Source organism: Trichosurus vulpecula, chromosome 1 (assembly GCF_011100635.1).
Source record: "Trichosurus vulpecula isolate mTriVul1 chromosome 1, mTriVul1.pri, whole genome shotgun sequence".
Lineage (NCBI taxonomy): Eukaryota > Metazoa > Chordata > Mammalia > Diprotodontia > Phalangeridae > Trichosurus > Trichosurus vulpecula.
Window position 1 is genome coordinate 310,519,441 of NC_050573.1, and position 19,534 is coordinate 310,538,974.

Here is a 19,534-nt window from a genome sequence, read left to right on the forward strand (position 1 = left end):
ACAAAGTGAACATCTCTTCCCTCTCCCTCCCTGCCCCACCCCCTTCCCCCATGCAAGGCAGATAGAAGCCTAACCTTGTCTAAAGGGTGTATGTGTGTGTGTTTTAAGAATTTCACAAATCCTAGAACAAGTAAGATTCATTTCACACAAAAAATACTGAAATCTCAGTTTCTTGTTTTCTTTTGTTGTGGGTTGATTTCTGTGGTTTGGTGAGCCAGCAAATCCCTAATGGAAAATAAAATAAAATGAATGTGAAAGTATGGCCATATCTCTGCGGCTATTACCTCCCCCCACCCTCCCCATTTGAGCTGAGGATTAATATCTGTGTCATAAGCTTCTTTGTGATCCAGGCAGCAAAGTTCTGCAGTGAAAAGAAACCCCATAATGCCACAGCAATTGGATGTCAAGGCTTTAAATACAGCCATAAAAAAGGACAGTTCCCCTCTCCCCCATCTCTTTTGTTTTGCCTTTCAATTACTTACTTTAATCAAGTAAAGCTGATCAGAGAGCTGTTTTTCCCCATCCCCTCCCCCATTCTCACTCTCCAGCACCGTATTGCTATTTTAGAAGACCACACCCATGTTCACAGAAGCATCTGATGAGAATGGATCTGTATTTGGGACGTGCACTGCATTGTGGGAACACTGTGGCCCCTCTCCCCCACCAATTTGTTACCACAATGGCCCATTGCCTTCCGTAACACCATACATTTCTGCCAGCTTTCGGAAACGTGGGTCCCCAGTCTGTCAGGAAATCGTAGCTCTGGTCTGAGTCTGAAGTGACGGACTGTAATGAGCTCAGGGACCCTGCCACAGAGCCATCCCCTCAACAATGTATGTCTGGAGGGAGTCAAAAGGAGGGGCCCACAGATCCATGTCAGCTTCATAGAGCTTGGCTAGCACATAGCTGTGGACGTTGCTATCCATGGCGCATGTCTGAGGCACATACGCGACAGACTCTCAATCTCAGGCAGCATGTCCTGCCTCATCTTTGCCGCTGCCCCTGTCTGTGCCTCCAGGGGATTCCACATGGCTGCTATGTCAAAGGCCTCCGTGTCCTCCTCCCCCCCTCCTTCATCATCATAGCGGACAATGTTCTCATGTATGTTCTCCTCGTCATCGATGATGTAGGGCTGCTTCCTGTGCCGCCTCATGGATAAGATAAGCAGCACCAGCACTGTGAAGAGCAAACAGAATGGAGACAGAATCAGGATCCACGAAGACCTTGACAGGCTGAGACAATGGTTCAAAACAGCATCTCATCTAGCTCTGTAGTTTTATCATCTTTAAATCTGTTCTTAGGCTAAAACAATCAACTATACAAATACAGATCAGGGGAGACCTAGCTTACTGCTATTCCATATGAAAAAAGATCTGGGGGCTTTAGATGATTGTAAGTACATTAGTATCAATAGTATATGTGGCAGCCAAAAAGCTAACACTCTCTTAAGGTGCAAGCACAGAAGTGTCTAGAACCAGGGAGGTTATAGGCAAGGACCTACCCAGATTGATCTGATAGAATCCTAATAAAGTTGCCCCCAGCCCCAACATTCTAACTTCCTTATGGGCCCCACTGAACAATAGGCATGTCCTGATTTAACCACATAATCTAGTTTTAACCACACCACTAGCCACTGCCCCTAGCTAGTACTGCCCCCAGATCCAATTCAATATATGAACAGGTGTGTCCTTTGCACTCAACCCCAATCACACCATCCATTTAGCCAAGACAGGACCACAATACCTAACTCTCCATCTTGACCAGACAGGTCACAATAGCTAGCCAATCCGAAAGCAGCTATGACCAGGATATCTTGACCACTGAACCACAGAAGGCACCCCTCCGCATTATCTAACCCCTTTACACACCCCTCCCCTGCCTTTTTAATATTCATAATTTCTGTTGTATAATCAGCATCATTACACTATAAATTTGTGTTATCTTATGAAAGTTGCTGGTTTCCCTTAGAACCAGCCCAATTCGAGGGCGCGTCAATCCCTCAATAAATGCCTGTACTTGGATTAGAGGTGGTCTGACTCTGAATTCTTTGAGAGGTTCTACCATACACCGTGTGAAACTGCAACTGATCTATATTTGAATTATTGTATTTAGTACCCTTTCCCTAGAAACATTCAAAGGCTTGTCGAGGATGCTCTAGAGGGGAATCTGACATTGGACATTTTCATCTGGATGTTTCATAGGCAAATCAAAACTAACCTGGCCCTGACAAAACTCACCTCCTTTCTTTGGGCTTCTCTAAATTGTCTGCTTCAATTGAGCTGCATCATCACTCTTCAGTCATTAAGTTTCACAACCATGGAATCATCCTTGATTCTTCCCTCTCCTTTTCCTCCTCTAAGCAATCAGTTCAAATCTTGTCTTGAATGTCTTGTATTGTCCACGTTTCCTTATTATGCTATTTTACCCCAGTCAGGCCATCTCATCTGGATTATTTCAAGCTCCCAAATGGCATCCTACTTCTAGTCTATCCTCTCTCTAATCTATGCTCCACAGAATTTCCAGAATAATCTTCTTAAAGCACAGGACTGACCATGCCACTCTACTCAAACTCTTCAGTGGGTATCATTCCCTGGAGGACTAAATATATATTCCTCAGCTTGTATTTAAAGCCCTTCACAATCTGGTGTTAGGCCTATCTTTTCAGATTTGTTTTCTAGTACTATGTATCATAGCCAAACTGGTTAGTTGTTGGACTCCTTAACTCATCACTCATCACTCATCTGCTTTGTTAGATTCAGTGACCATTGCTACCAAGTGGCATAGTGGATACAGTGCCAGGCCTGGAGTCAAGAAGACTCCTCTTCCTGAGTTCAAATCTGGCCTCAGACACTTACCAGCTGTGTGACCCTGAGAAAGTCACTTAACCCTGTTTGCTTCAATTCCTCATCTGTAAAATGAGCTGGAAAAGCAAATGGCAAACCCACTCCAGTATCTTTGCCAGAAAACCCCAAATGGGGTCAGGGTTATGAAGAGGTAGACATTACTGAAAGACCGAATAACAACACCCCGATTGATAAATGGTCAAGGGATATAAATAGGTGGTTTTTCAATGAAGGAATCAAACTGTATATGATCACTATGAAAAAAATTCTCAAAATCATTATGATTAGAGAAATGAACATTTAAAACTTTGATATATCATCTTACCCCTGTCAGACTAGCTAAAACCATAGATGTTCTTCAGTTGGGGAATGGCTAAACAAGCTGTGCCATATGATTGTGATGGAATACTATTGTGATATAAGAAATGATGAGCTAGTTGGTTTAGAAAAAGATGTAAAGACTCAGGCCTATGAAGGAAGATGCTATCTACCTCCAGAGAAAGAAATGACAAGTAGAAATATGCATGGTATCATATATATCTAATATATATATATATATATATATATATATATATATATAGTATGTACATATACAGATGTTATAGCTATGTATGTTACATATACACACATACACATACATATATGTATATTATATATGTGTACATATATATTTATATACACATATACATGTTTAATTGTACCCTTCTCTAAAGTGGAGGGAGAAAAAAAAATGCCCCAGTTGAGAACAAAAGAAAACCTAGAAGGAAGCACAGAAAATCTGAGTAGCTTTGAAAACAAGGTGTAGGTATTACTATATAGGTTTTGTTTGAAATGGAAATTTATTATTTTGGGCAGCTAGGTGGCACAGTGAGTAGAGAACTGGCCCTGGAGTCAGGAGAACCTGAGTCCAGATCCGGCCTCAGATACTTGACACACTTACTAGCTGTGTGACCTTGGGCAAGTCACTTAACCCCAAATGTCCTGAATTCCCCCCTTAAAAAGAAAAAAAATATTATTTTATATGAACCCTCTCTTATGTTCTGCTGTGTGCATGGAAATGTTCTTTCTTTTCTCATTTTGTATTTGTTTTAAATGAATTAAAAACAACAGCAATCTATACTGATGATTCTGAGATTTACATACCTGAACGCATCTCAAACTCAACATACCTAAGGACAGAACTCATCCTGTCCATCCCACCCCCAATTCACCCACTTCTTAACTTCATATGACTATAGAAGGCATCACTATCCTTTCCAGTTACCCAGCTACAACATCATTGTCCTCAGTGCTTCACACTGAACCACCCCACATATGCACTCAGTTGCTAAACCTCGTGTTTCTATCTCCACAAAATTTCCTATATCTCTTCTTCACTCATATAGCCATCATTTTATTTCAGGCCCTCCTCACCTCTTGCTTGCATTTTTGCAATAGCTTCCTAAATGATCTCCCTGCCTCCAAATCTCTGTCCACTACAATCCATCTTTTCATATAACTACCTAAGTGATTTTTCTGAAGTGAAGGCTGCCCATGACACTGGTCATTCAATTGTAGTGGCTCTCTATTACCACTAGAATCAACTATAAACTCCTTTATTGGCATTTGGAGCTTTTGGCAAGCTGTCTCTTTCATATATCTCTGTTCTTCTTACCTGTTGCTTCCTTCCATGTACTATTTAGCCAATTATACTGTTACTCACTGCTCCTCACAGACATTTCCATATCCCATCTCCGTATCTTTGTACTTGCTATTCCCCATGACTAGAACACTTCCCCCCCTCACTCTGGGACTCTTTGAATCTCTGGCTTCCTTTAAGACTTAGCTCAAGGTCCCTTTCCGTGAGAGGCCTTTCCCAGGCCTCACTTCCGTTAACACTTTCCCCTCCAAGGTTATCTTGTGTCTGCTTTGATGTATCTTCTACATATCTATGTATGTACGTGTTGTCTTCCACATTGGAATGAACGATCCTTAAGAAGAGGAATGCCTTATTCTTTATCCCCAGTGCACAGTGACTGGCACAAAGCAAATATTTAATAAATGCTCACTGATGGATAGAATATAGGTGGTATCCGTTTCTCTTAATATCAGTGTAAGAGTTAGGCTTCTGCTGTATTAACATATATCAATATATTTGTCTATAAATATAATTTCATAATTTATAATACCTTTTATTTATTTGTGCATCGCTTTAAGGTTTAAAACTTAAGCTCATTGGTGCAGTGAAGAGAGTGCTGGCCTGTAGTCAGAGGACACTTGAGTTCAAATTTGACCTCAGACACTTACTGGCTATGTGACCATGGGCAAGTCACTTTACCTCTGTCTGTCTTGTTTTCCCCAATTGTAAAGAAGGATAATAATCGCATCTACCTCCCATGGTTTTTGTGAGGATCAAATTATATAATATTTATGAAGTGCTTGCACAGTCCCTTCCCCTTCTGACTAAAAGAGTCCTCTCAAATTAGCAGCACATGTATCAGTATCACCGTTTTATGATAATGAAACTGGGAATAAGAGAAGGTTAAATCATTTGGCCTAAGGTCACATATAGTCAACGTCATAGGCAGGACTCAAACAAGAACTCTCGCTTTTCTCTCGACCTGTCTCCCTGTCCTTGTCCCTCTCCCCTTACCTCCTCTCCCTCTCTCTCTCTATCACCTCTGTCCTTCTCTCTGTCTTGGTACATGGAGAATTCATACTGATGAAACCAGAGACTCTTGATGTTGCAACATATAGCAAGAGATAGCATGGAGTAGAGAGTATACATATTCTTGTGTGTATAATTCATGCTTTTTGTCCTACATGAAGTATTTCCTGTTTGGGAACCATTTTATGTTGAAAATCACTTGAAAACATTTCTTATACTCAAATACCTTATATAGTGATACATGACAGGTAAGGCCAAAATATCTAATACTTTCTCTTAAAAATGTAGAAAATAGAAACAATCTTTGTTCTTCCAATAATCCATGATCTTCAGAGAGGCATTCATGGAGCAAAGTATTTATGCTTTTTCTTGGGGGGCAGAAAGAGAGAAATATCCAATTGAGTATAAGAAAAATAAGGAACATGAGAATTGAAAAAAAAATGATCATGGTAGTAACTAAACACCACATCTTTTAAGATCTGTCCATGAAGGTTTGGATAATATTTTATCCCATGAATTCTATTCTTTCCAGGACGTGTTCACTGGGGTTTAAAGGTGAGATAGAGATAATCCCATTGAGCTGTTATCTCTGTGACTGAAGACATTTTCTGGAGAGTATGTTGAGGTTTTAGCTGTAGGACTCCTATTGATTTATTTGTGTGTGTGTGTGTGTGTGTGTGTGTGTGTGTGTGTGTGTGTGTGTGTTGTCAGAGCTGGTGAACAGTGACAGCTTGACAACCCTGGAAAGTCAGACCATGGTTTATCCAATAGGAAAACATAGAGTGTAGTCAGATGCACAGCAAGAGATTAAGGATTGACTAATAACTCACAAGAAATGATTTTAAAGAAGTTGGGATATGAGATGGAGTATTTGTAAATGCCAAGTAATGCTGCAAATGCCTAACTTTTCATTGTATTTTAAAATCAATCAACCAGGCAGCATGTATTTATTAGATTCCTACTATGCCATCAGTATTGCTACAATATGGGGAGAAAAGAATCATAAAGCACAGTCCTTGCCCTCAAGGGGCTTGTGTGCCAACTGACAGAGAAAATGATTGAGAAAGGAAATTTGCAGTCTAAGTAGGGAGAGGAAAATGAAAAATGAAACCACCAGCAAACACTGTAGGACAGCATGAGGTCAAGTGTTCAATCGTTTGATAATAACTGGCAGTTGTAAGGTACATAAAATGATTTACAGACTTTATTCTATATGGTCCTCAAATAAATATGTGAGGTGGGTACTAATATTATCCCATTTTACATACAAGGAAAACAAGGCTCATGAAGTTCAAATCGTATATAGGATTATATAACTAGTAAGTATCTGCTGCGGGATTCAAACTCACATCTTTTTAACCCTGAGTCCAGGGCTCCATCCACTGGGCAACCCTGCCTCTAAGCACCAAGATGCTGCTGGAGTTCAGAGAAGGGAGTGATTCATAAGGACTTTGAAGAAAGGATTTAAGGGAGAGGTAGGTATGAAGGATGAGTAGCAGAGTTTGCATCATTTTAAGGGGAAGAATAGAGGCCACTCCTGGTGAGAAGATGCTCTCAGTATATTTGTGGGGCAGTGGGAAGTTTGGCCCCAGTTGAATGAAAGGTACATGCTAAGAAATAATGGAAAATAAGGTTGGACAAGATAATAATGGGTATTAACCTTTCCAGGCTTTGAGAGCATATACTGAAGGTAATAAAACATCCATAACCCAATTTTTCCTAGACCTAAAGACAAAGTTTCCAGGCCAGGTCTGTAACATCCATTCTTTTCCCCCTTTCCTCTTCTTCTAGAAAGCTCAAGTCATCCTATATCCTTTAGGGCAAAAGCCTGCTAACTCCATTAGGTATTCAAACCCAATATCTACTGTCTTCCAACACACTGCATTAAAGTCATGTAGAACTTTCAACAGTTTCATAATGCGCAGGTCATTTGAACCAAATTATGAGCCTCAAATAATGTAGGCCTGTGATTTCATCTGAATAGGGAAGAAACTCCCTCTACCAATGGACACCAGCAGCTTAAAGTCTTAGAGTTGTCTGAGGCACTGAGAGGTCAAGTTAACTTACAAAGGGTCATTGAGCGAGCCAGTCAGTCAATGAACATTTAAGTGTCTACTACATGCTGGACATTGTGCTAAGCACTTGATGTACAAAGAAAGGCAAAAGGCAGTGTTTGCTCCTAAGGCACTCAGCCAGTATTTGTATGGACTTGAATTCAGATCTTGATTATGAATCAAATTCTATATCTCCTATGGTATATTGCCTCTCAAACCTCAAAAGATGCCCTGGAAATCACAATAACCAGGTCTTCTGTATAGTGGCCAAAAGCAGTAGAACATAATTGAAAGGCCTTCCCATCAGTTCCCATCCTAAAGTGGAGAGCTGCCTCAGCAAATCTAGTATGACCCTTTCCTCACTAGGTCTGTATGAATGTCTCAGTGAAATGGCTGGAAACCTTCCTGGTAATGAGGTGCAGCTCAGAAGAGTGGAAAATAAGATCCTTCAGAAGGGGCAGGGCTGACTGCCATCAGCTTACGTGCCACCTGTGATCCGCTGCTTCGGGAGCCTCTTGGGGGCTTTCTGTACACTGAAATGCTGGCTCTTGAAAACTCCATTCCTTGCATAGGCAGCTTCTTTTGTGGGTCAGGTTGAAGCAATTATAGAGAACCTATTTGGCTGAAATAACTAATGCGTGAAATATGAAGTTTCTTAAAAGAATGTAAAAACGCTTCCCAGAAGTGCTTTTTTCTTTTCTTTCTTTTTTTTTTTTTGGTGAGGTTTGGAGTCCGGATTCCAAGCTGAGGGTAAATAGCTTTTCAGTCCTGCTGCTGTTTGTGACATTCAGCTACCTGAGTGCTCCTCATGCCATCCTCTGGGTATTTGAGGAATTGCAGTAAGATTCTCTTCCTCTCTGTTATCAGCGGCAGGAAACAAGGGGAATCAGAGAAAAAGAAAATCAGAGCTGGAAGGAACTCAAAGGGTCTTTGAGTCACACTCCTTCTTTTTGCAGAAGAGGAAACTAAAGCACAGAGGGCATTTTTCTGGCTCCAGGATTCCTAGGATCTCCAAGGTTATTTGGGAATCCATGGGATATGGCAGAAAGAATAAAGGGCTAAGGCTCAGAAGATGTGTCTTCTAACAATCACAGCCGTATGAACCAGCCAAATCATTTAATCTCTGTGGGCCAAAGTTTTATCATGTGTAAAAGAAACTTGATCTCTAAAGATCCTTAGAGCTCATTCTTTGGTTTTTCTCTCTTTCATGTAGAACTAAATTCATAGGATCTATATAGGATCGTATATTTAGAGTCCAACCTCTTCATTTTACAAATGAGGAAACTGAGGCTGTCGTTGTTTGTTCACTTGTTTTTTCACTTGTGTCTGACTCTTTGTGACCCCATTTAGGGTTTTCTTGGCAAATGTGCTAGGAGACTTCCTCAATTTCTTCTGGAGTGGCTTGCCACTTCCTTTTCCAGCTCATTTGACAGATTAGGAAACTGAGGCAAACAGGGTTAAGTGACTTGCCCAGGGTCACACAGCTAGTAAGTGTCTGAGGCCATATTTGAACTCAGGTCTTTCTGACTCTCTAGGCCCAGCACTCATCCACTGCGCTGCCTAGCTACCTTTTATAAAAACAAAACAAAAACAAAAACTAGGGATATCCAATCTGTAGAGGAGCAATACTATGGGAGTAATTTTCAAGTACTTACCAAATGGAAGGTGATATCAAATTTTTTTTTTCTGCTTAATAATAGTGGGCATCATTAGGATCAAGGTATAGAAGTTATGAAATAGAATTATGTGTGGTAGAAGGGAAAACTTCCTCAAAAGTAGAGCTATCCAAATGTGAACATTATCCAAATGTTTTGATAAGTAATGAGTTTCCTCTTGCTTGAGAGGTAGGTAGGCCCCACTAGCATCTTTGCCCCAAGGGAATATCTTCCCTTGCCCTTTCTGGTTTCCTTTTATGTGTTGGTTTTCTCCATCAGAATGTAAGTTTTTGTGGGTAGGAACTCTCCTTTTTGTTTGTTGTAGAGAGAGTTATTTTTCAGTTGTTGCTGGTTGGGCTAGATGGGCCATTGAGGTCTCTTCCAACTCTGGAATTCTGTAGGCCTCCCCATGCTACTTTTCGGTGTTTTCATCTAGAAGCAGGAAAATTCTTTTTCATTTGATTCTGCTGGGATAATGGAAAACCTAACACATCCATCTGCATCTAGGATATTTACCAACTGCACAAATAGGTGACCATTTGCATGTTTGATGTTACCTAAGTAGCCATTTTTTTTTGATATCTCCCCCCCCCAAAAAAAATCCACTTGTAAACCATTATAGTCACCCCCCTCAATCTTCTCTCCAAGCTGAGTATGACAATTGTTTGATTCCCAATCATGAGACTATGTATGCATTATAGATATTTTCTTGATTTCAGGATTGGATTAGGTTTTGGGAGAAAAAGTGGGGCTGGGGTAGGAGAAGTTCCCTTTGTCATAGGGGAAGTCTTATATTTAACAATAGGTCATATTTACACAGTGCTTTGTGGTTTACAAAGCACTCTTCTCACAGTCATGTGCCATAGATAACTCAAACATTGTCTCCATTTTCAGATGAGGAAACAGACTTAGAGAAGTAAACCCTAAAGGAACATGGTGAGGATGTGGTAGAGCCAACCAAATCTTCCATTGTTCTTTTCACTCCGCAAGTCTGCACTCCATAAAGGATGCTTGGCTAGTGTTGTGATCTGACGGGAGGAAGAAAGCTCTCAGAGTCCCAAATATCCCCTTTAAACTTTTGGTGATATCTTAAATTCTACCAAGCATTAAGGCTTTGTTTTCTGTTAAGGTACAGATATTCCTGGGAGGGATAACTCATTAAGGTGCTGAATAAATGCCTGTTGATTGACTGATTATTAGCAGTCATTAGCAATTCCCAGCTTGTCCGTGCAGGATTAGGATACAGAACCAGGTAGGTTTTGACAGGAGAAATAAGATGGGAAGGGGAAGGCCCAAGGAAGACAGAGTACTTGGAGAAGTAGTTTCCTGTCGTAAAGGAGGAGCAGTGCAAAATGCAAACAGGGGAAACAAGAGAGGAATCTACTTCAGAATAGGGACGTCTTATATATCTCTGGAGCCTCCATTACTTAGCATAGTGCCTGACACATAGAATAAGCTCAATATACTTTAGATCTGAATAAATCAAACTGACTGCCAAAGACAAACTTCCCCTTATCTTGCCCTATTACCCTCCTGGCTGTTATTTGAACACTGCAATGGACTGGGATCTGTGACCTCACTAATTGCATGTACCCTCTGGTGATGCCTGCTACAGCCTAGCCATGCCTGCCCCATCCTGCACGCCCCTTGTCCATGTCCTCCAGAAGTCCGTCACAGGGGATCCACCCAATGTGCTAGGAGCCTTCCTTGAGTTCTTTTAATAGTCTGAGAATACCAGCCGAGAGCCCTGTCTCTCACCTGATATCGTCTCTGGCTTTCTGTGAATGACTGGCCATCTTCTCTTTTTCTCAGAAGTTTCTTAAGAGGCAGTGAGGCATAAGGAAAGACCCATAGGCTCTAGATAAGAAGACTTGGTCCAAATCTCAGCTCTGCTGTATACACGTCTGTGACCTTTAAGTAAGTCACTAATCTTTGTGTCCTAATTTTCTCATCTTTAAAAAGAATTAGGAGGTTGAACTCGCTAGCCTCTAAAGTTTCTTCTAACTCTATGATCTGATCTGGTCTGTGGAGCTCCTCGGTGGTTAAACATGTAGGCCTGGTCATACCGGCTGTATCTTCCTTGCCCCCTGTGGGATACTGATTTTTAATTCTTTGGAGACTGCTGTATAACATGTCTTGCTGGCAACACGGTGAAATTAATAGGGATATTTGTAAGAATGACTTTTGCCTCTGTAGCTTAATGGTTAATTCATGCTGAGTTCCAGTTCCATGAGGATGTCAGAAATGAGCTGGAATATATGGGGAGAGAAGGCCAGGATACACTGATGTAGTTCTAACCGAGATCAGTGAGTATCCAGCTGGGCACACATTTCAGCTGTCTGGAATTGGCTTTATATCAATTATGTTAAGGAAAGATTGGGTGGTAATAGGACCCCGAGGTCCCACCTGCCTCTTGAATCTAGATCAGGTGTTTTTTTTTTTCCCATGTGCAGGTGTTAGGAATTTGATCTCAGTAGCTTTATTTTCTTTGGCTTTTCTGTTGACCTCTAATGCTTATAATGAAGCCATCATTCAAAGCAGCTGCCACCATTATCATCCCTTGCCACATGAGTGCCCATAGGTTCTCTACTTTACGTGCCAGGAAAATGCCAGTGAAACAACTTCTAGTGCCCTCCCTCCCAAACTACCTTGCATTAAATTATTTTGTATATATTTGTATTTATTTACTTTCTATTTATGCTATCTCTACTTACCTATTTATCCTTATTTTCTCATCCGTTACAATGGAACTCCTTGTTTCAGCTCTTAAAACAGTGCCAGGTACCCACATAGCAGGTGCTTAAGAAATAATTGTCAATTGATTGGACAGATTAATGGACAGAATAAAGTACTGAGCACTATCCCTGCTTAATAATTCCAGCTGTTCCCTATATAGCATTAATCATCTAATAATATAATTAATGTACTATAATTATAATATAATTAATGTAATATAATTAATAATATATAATATAATTTATATAGCACTTAATGTTTGTGAAGCCCTTTTCCTACATTATTTTATTGGTCTCACAACAATGTGCCATTATCACCATTTTACAGGTAAGGAAGCTGATGCACAGAGAGTTACCTTACTTGCTCACAGTCACCCATGCTGGCAAACTTCTGAGGATTTGAACCTGGGTGTTTCCAGACTCCAAGTCCAAGCCTCTTTCCATATACTATCTACTTTTTGGAAATAACCAGAACTCCAGGCAAGCGGCAAATACAGTGAACGCTGGGGAGACTGAGGACATCTAAACCGCTTCTATTCCCTGCCCTGCCATTGACTAATTTTGAAACATTTGGCAAATCATTCATGTGTCCGTGCCTCAACTTCCCATCCATAAAATGAGGGTTCATGAATATCAATAGAGTACCTTTCTGTAGCTCAGAGGTGGGGAACCTTCGTCCTCAAGGCCACAGGTTCCCCACCCTGCTCTAGTGATTTCCAGTTTACAAAGCACTTTATAGACATTATCTCATTTGATTCCCACTATAAACTCCTGAGGTAGATGATTTATCTGATCTATCTCTAAATTTCTATGATTCTGAGATGTCATGTTAAAAACATCCTGAAGTCACTTGCAAACGTGGGTATGATGTTTCCATTGGGCATTCACCTTTCCAGCATTATGACATTTGTTCTTCTCCCTTTCTGTCACATGGTTCAATTAAACTTGTCTTCATATTGTTCTTCACCTGTAACAGTCCACCTCTCTTTCCCATACCTTTATCCTGGCTCCCCATCCATTCCCATGCCTGGAATGTACTTTCCTTCTCATTTCTACCTCCATCATTTCAGTCCTGTCTGACTCTTCCTGACCCCATTTGGGGTTTTTCTTGGCAAAGATAGTGTAGCGCTTGCCATTTCCTTCTCCAACTCATTTTACAGATGAGGAAACTGAGGCAGAGTTAAGTGACAAGATCAGGATCACACAGCTAGTAAGTGTCTGAGGCCAGATTTGAACTCAGGAAGATGAGACTTCCTAACTTCAGGCCTAGTACTCTACCCACTGTGACACATACTGCTCTGACAATGATTTACACAAAGCATTAATTAAGATTTCCAAAGCTAGTACTCATTGCTCAGTTTGGAATGGACTAGGACAACGACCACTTACCTAGGAGGACAAAGATGCAGGCTAGGATGGCGATGAGGGCCCCCCTGCTCAGGCTGACCGGGAGCATGTAGGCCCTCAGCGCTGCAGGACATCACATCCCCCTCTTCATCGCAGCTGCACACCTGGACTGTCAGTGTGCCCGTGCTGCTCAGCATGGGCCTTCCATTGTCTGCAATCAGGATGGGGAGGTAAAAGACATTCTGTTCCTGCTGTCTAAAGCCAGATCTCCTGGTAAGAATCCGGGCAGTATTGTCTGGGGTTGGAAAAGAAAAAAAAATATTGGGTTGGGAGAGGTAGGGAGAGGAGGAGAAAGGTGGGAAGGAGAAGATACACAAACAAGTGAATTCAACTTTTCTGATGAGGGCAGAAAGAAGAGAGGAGTGACAGGAAGATGAGCCTCTGTGATGTTCCCATGTTTGTGCTCTCCCTGGTTTTGCATGCATCAGCATTTGGTCTCTGTTTCCCTGTCTGATTTTTACTGCTTCCAGGCAAAACACTGAGACCTGGGAGGCAGGGTCTTTTCAGGAGAGTGTCCTATCCTTTGTGACATAAACTGCCCAGGGCTAACTGTCAGCCTTCAGATCTCCACCAAAGTGTCTTGGGGAAAGCCAGACAGAAATGAACAATCAAGGGCAACGTTGGTCCCTGTTTATTCCTGCTCAGCAGTTTTTCAAGGCCTTATGGCTGCTTTGAGCCTCGAGTTTAAAAAGAGGAAAAAAGGAGGCTAGGAGACCTCAGTGAGCAACCTTGGTGATTATGGCAGATTGCTTATTTCTGTCACATTCCAGCTTGGCTGGAGCTCATGTCCTTTACTATTTTCTTTTTTGTCTCCTCAAAGGCAGCTATCAAATCCTCTTGGTGCCTTTGGAAAAGGGTGTTCCTTTAGCAGAAGCTTGTTTGAAATCCTCTAGTCACGGGCTACTGCCACTTTCCAATGAGGTGGGCTGAAGGTAGGGATGCTACTAACTTGAAAACTAGACAGATTTTGTGATCACCTTGGGGGGAGGTTTAACCTTGATTGGCAGCTTAAGCATCAAGATCTTCCGTCCTTCCTCCCTTCCTCCCTCCCTCCCTTCTTTCCTTCCTTCCTTCCTTCCTTCCTTCCTTCCTTCCTTCCTTCCTTCCTTCCTTCCTTCCTTCCTTCCTCCCTTCAGGGATTCTTAACCTTTTTATGTCATGGACCCCATCTGGAAGTCTGATGATGCTGTGGACCTTTTCTCAAATAATATTTTTAATACATACTGTAAAGTATATAGAATTATAAGGGGAACCAGTTTTACTGAAATTTAATTATGAAAATATACCAAAAACCTCAACTTTGTGGAGCCCAGATTAAGAATTCTTGGTGTAGTAGAAAGAGGTGATCCTGAAGTCAGGAGAGATCTGAGTTCTCAAATCTCACCTTGGACTAGCTATGTATCTTCTGTTTCTTCATCTGTTAAATGGGGACAATAGCTGTAGTACACTATATATAATGTCAGACTTTTTCTATGTGTTGCTTAGTTTTGGTAAACTTTCTTTTTCTTCCTCTTTTTATTATTTGATTATAAGGGATGATGTTCTGAAGGGGCTGAGGACGAAATATAGTGGGGAATATAAATGATATAAAAACAATACACACACACACAAACACACACATATATATGTATATATATATATATACATATATATATATATATATATATATGTATATATATCTATATATATATCTCCTAGGTAGTTGTGGGGACTTATACGAGAGAAGTGTGGAAAGATAAAAAAGATGTTAAACACAATGTTAAAATACTAGATAAATGGTTAGCTATTGTTACATATAATTTGCCCAAAACTATATATTAGCTATCTAAACCATATAGCATAAGTTCATCAAATTTCCTCCAGTATAGTTTTGAACTATATGCACTGTGATGTTTTGTAATAATTTTTCCATATTTTCAACATTCTTCAAGTGTGTCTAAATACAGAAAGGTTTTCTTTTACAAAAATAAATGTGGACGAGAATAGATTTGAGGAGACAATGTGTTTGAGAAATGCATTAGAGCATATTAATAGTGATACTGAAAATTCCAAGTAGCTAATCAGCATAACAAAATATTCTATCTATCTATCTATTCATTTCATCATTTATTTGACTATTTGTGCTGTAGTTTGCTGACCCTTAGTATAGGCTGAGGTATGTAGTTGGATGGACAGTCTTTAGAACCCATCTGTAAAAATGCTTATGTGTGTGGATATGTATATGTGTATATACATCATACATACATATATATGCATGCACACATATGGTAGAGATCTATTCTATATATCACGGACACTGCAAAAAGTCAAAAGCTGATCCAAGAGTTGGCCAGGAAGAGGAAAGCAGGCTGGATTGCTTTTGGGAAATTTTGTGATTCTCTTAATGATCCCAATCACCTCTCTGAAATAAAGAACCATCCCTTGAATACTGTATTCACTTCCATCCAATATCATGACATTGTAAAGCTGTAAGCTATGGAATCTGAGTCTGAAACCTGAACTTGACGATCACCCAAAAGGCAGTAGTGTTGTGAAAAGGATGCAACACATTATAAATGAGGGAGTTGCATCAGGAGATACATGAAGGATGGCATCCAAAATATGAATGACCAGAATGGGCAGATCAGTGAGTGAACGCACGAGACATCTGATGGGCAGGCAATTACTTTATTGATAGCTTGAAATATCAGAATGCTCGAAACATGTGGGATGGACTTCAAGTAACTGCATGTGAAGAGCTTTATGACCATCCCACAAACTGGATCAGAATTGATAGGTTGTCATCTGCATTAGTGGAAGGAATATCTACCTCGATGAGATCACAGATTTGATAGAACATTGGTGTATTTTCATCTAAAACTGCTCACGTACTACCTCCTGGTGTCCTCAACTATTAGGCAGAGATAATAATAGCACCTACCTTGAAGGGTTATTGTGAGAATCAGATGATACAATATTTGTAGCACATTAGCACAGTAGGCAAAGTTCACAATCTGTAAGAATTTCCTGACAAATTAATGTGGTTAAATGTGCTATTTATCATGAAATGTTGTATACATTATAGTCATTGACATTTGTGTCTTTCTCCTCTACTAGACCACAATTTTCATGAGAGCAGCAACTGAATCTTTTTCACATTTTATGTATCATGCAGTGCTACTGTACTAAAAGGCAGATGTGATGTGTAAGTACAAGTATGCTCCAGGTCAGGAAGACAACCAGTACGATGGTGTGAGATGGGAGCTAGATTGTTCTGTATGAGGAGAGCAGGAAGGGCAGAATGCAGTAAAAGGGAGCAATGTATAATAAGATAGGAAAGTTAGGTTGGGGTCTGATTGTACAGAGCTTTAAAAGTAAAAGACAGAAGCTTGTATTGATCTTAGAGATAACAGAGAGTCCCAGGAATTTGTTGAACAGGGCGGGTGACATGATCAGAGATTCGCATTTTCTTTTAGTGTGATATCTTTTCAGAAATACAGAAATTGGGAGTCTGGGATCTTTTCCTAAGGGTTCTACAGTAAAGTGCACTTGTATAGAAACTGGCATGGGAAGACATTAAAAGTTATGCTTTCTGTTGAAATGTGCTGACTGGTGTTTTGAGGCCATTCCAAGGGAGGAATCATTTCCTTTTCCTAGCTGTCCTGTTCTAGTACTTTCATGTATGGGTGTTGGCTCCAAAAATTGGTACTGCAAAGGGACAAAAAGTAACTTGTAAGAAATCTTGGCCCTAATATTTTGCACCATATTTTTTCTCTATGTAGGTATAGTGCCAAATACCAGTGCAGAAGAAAAATGCATAATTACTCTACAGGCAGTCTGATAGGATGTGATATGATATGCTAGAAATCAATAGTTCTTCTATTCTTTTCTATGATTTTTCTTTCCAAGCCTGTGAGGGGTCAAAGACTATTTTTGCAAGCAGGGTTCCTGTAAAGTAGATAATTGGAAAAACACAGATAACTTCTTTTTTAAAATATACTTCCGCATTACATAGATAACTTCTGACCAATGAAATGTCAAAGGTCATGGAATATGACTATTTCAGATTGAGGTTTTTGTTGACTTTCCTATAGAATTATCACAGTGATTCTGTGATACAAAATGGGGAAATCTGAAAAAAAGTTATTTTGACATTTTTAGAGATCTGTGAGATCAGACTTTGTTGCAGGGAAAATTAAAGTGAGTTTGAAAGAACTCAGCAAAGAATCATGAATGGAATCTAACTGTTAGCTGGATATAAAGTCCATGAGGGCAAAGACCTTGTCTTATATAATTTGTGTATTCCCCCCAACCCCCTCCAATTCTAATACCTGGCACCATGATCTTTATAGCAGGTACTGATAATTTTTTTAGTGAATTAGATCTGAAAACTTTGGAGGGTATGTGGCGGGGAGGTGTGTGTCTGAGACCAAGATCAAGGTCTCTCCAACTATGAGTATTCATTACTATCCACTTTTGCCTAAGAATTTTACAAAATGAACTCTGGAGAGGATGCATGGCTTGCTGGATAGAGAGTGGTTGAGAAGACAGCAAGACTGGGATTCAATCCTACTTGTGACACATACTGGCTATGAGACCTTGGGCAAGTCACTTAGCCTTTTAGTGTTCTAGACAACTCTCAAAGACTATACACTGAGAATGTTCTAACCTGGATTGGTAATGGGGATTTCTTCACCTTGGAATTCCCTATACTAATGACATTACAGTCTATTCCCTACAGCATTAATAATATGAAAGAAACAAGACTGCTTTAAAGAGGCTGACATGGGTGGAAGGTGATGCTATTTATAAATTCATAGACTTTGAAAGTAGAAAAGACCTTAGAGATCATTTTGTCCAATCACCTCATTTGTAGATTAGGAACTGAGGCTCAGCGATATAAATGTTTGCCCAAGGTCGCACAGTAGTAGCATCAGAAGTGGGATTTGAACCAGGAGTCTCTGACTCCAAAGCCAGTTATCTTTCCATTGCATCGCGCTGAATAATATTTGTGTCATATTAAATATTGGATTTCATATTGAAAGCAGGCTCTATTTAATAGAGCAAGGCTATAAATACCCATTATTTTTAGACTAAACTGGTTTAATAGTTGCTCTTTTTAGATTAAGCCATAATTAGGTAAGGAAACTGTAGTTATGTCTGAGAGGGTCTTGAAATTTAGAGATGTGGGCTTTCCCTAGTGAAGCGATAAAGCTTCTGACCTTGTGCCTCCCGGTACTTGGGTGATTCAAAGTGATGGTCCCTGTGCACCCACAGTGTAGTCTCCCCTATTCCCTTGCCTGGCTCCAGGTTACCCCCACCCTCATGGTACTGGGGTCCTAGTGACCAGATACTATATCTGCTACCCATTGTTTGCATCCTGGGTTGAGGTAATAGAGAAGGTAAAGCTCTTCTGCTATTATTGAAATACTATTATATGATTTCACTTAATTTTTTTCACTGGTTTATATAGATTTACTTTGTATTTGTAAATTTCATAATTATCAACAGTTGCAGAATATCTGCTTGGTTGGAAGAATAATAGATGCATAGGATTTTAGAGCAGAAAAAGACCTTATAGATCATCATGTCCAACCTCTTCATTTTACATATGAGGAAATTGAGGCAGATGAGGGTTAAGTGACTTACCCAGAGTCACATAGCTGATAAACATCTGAGTTCACATTTGAACTCAGGCCTTCCTGACTCTAGGTCCAATGCTCTATTCATGGGCCAGCTGCCTCTTAAAGTTGAGTGGGTGAGTTAGCATCCACCTATGACCTTTACTACCTGTGTGAACATAGCTTCTTTTATCTGAAAAAACAGCGGTAATAATAGCTGGAAAGCCATAGAATTGGGACGACCAAATAAGACAATGCATAACACTTTGACAGTCTTTAAGTGTTATATCAATGTCAGCTCTGATGAGCTGGAAGGAACCTTTGAGAATATCTAATCCAAAAGCCTCCATTGTACAGATGAGGAAAATAGGGCACAAAGAAGTTAACTCACTTAGTCAGTATCATATAGTAAGTAAGCGACTGAGGCAGGATTTAACCTAGGTCTTCCTGACTCCCATTCTACTGCCCTCTTTACTACACATAATACTACCTGCACTGTCTGACTCCTATCAACCTGGTAAGAAGAATAAGGAAATCAGGAATTGTGCATTTCAATTTTATATTAAATTTTAATGGCTACATAGTTCTTTCTT

The 19,534-nt window shown here is 40.2% G+C and overlaps 1 protein-coding gene across 1 annotated transcript in view; it reads right to left on the bottom strand.

The window, feature by feature from the left end:
- Window positions 1-671: 671 nt before the first annotated feature.
- Window positions 672-19,534, bottom strand: part of CDH20 (cadherin 20) — a 73,980-nt gene continuing 55,117 nt past the window's right edge. Inside the window, 6 exon segments of the mRNA XM_036762359.1 lie at window positions 672-734; window positions 736-827; window positions 830-949; window positions 952-1,176; window positions 13,324-13,396; window positions 13,398-13,576. Of these exon segments, the coding sequence (XP_036618254.1) occupies window positions 672-734; window positions 736-827; window positions 830-949; window positions 952-1,176; window positions 13,324-13,396; window positions 13,398-13,576 (752 nt within the window).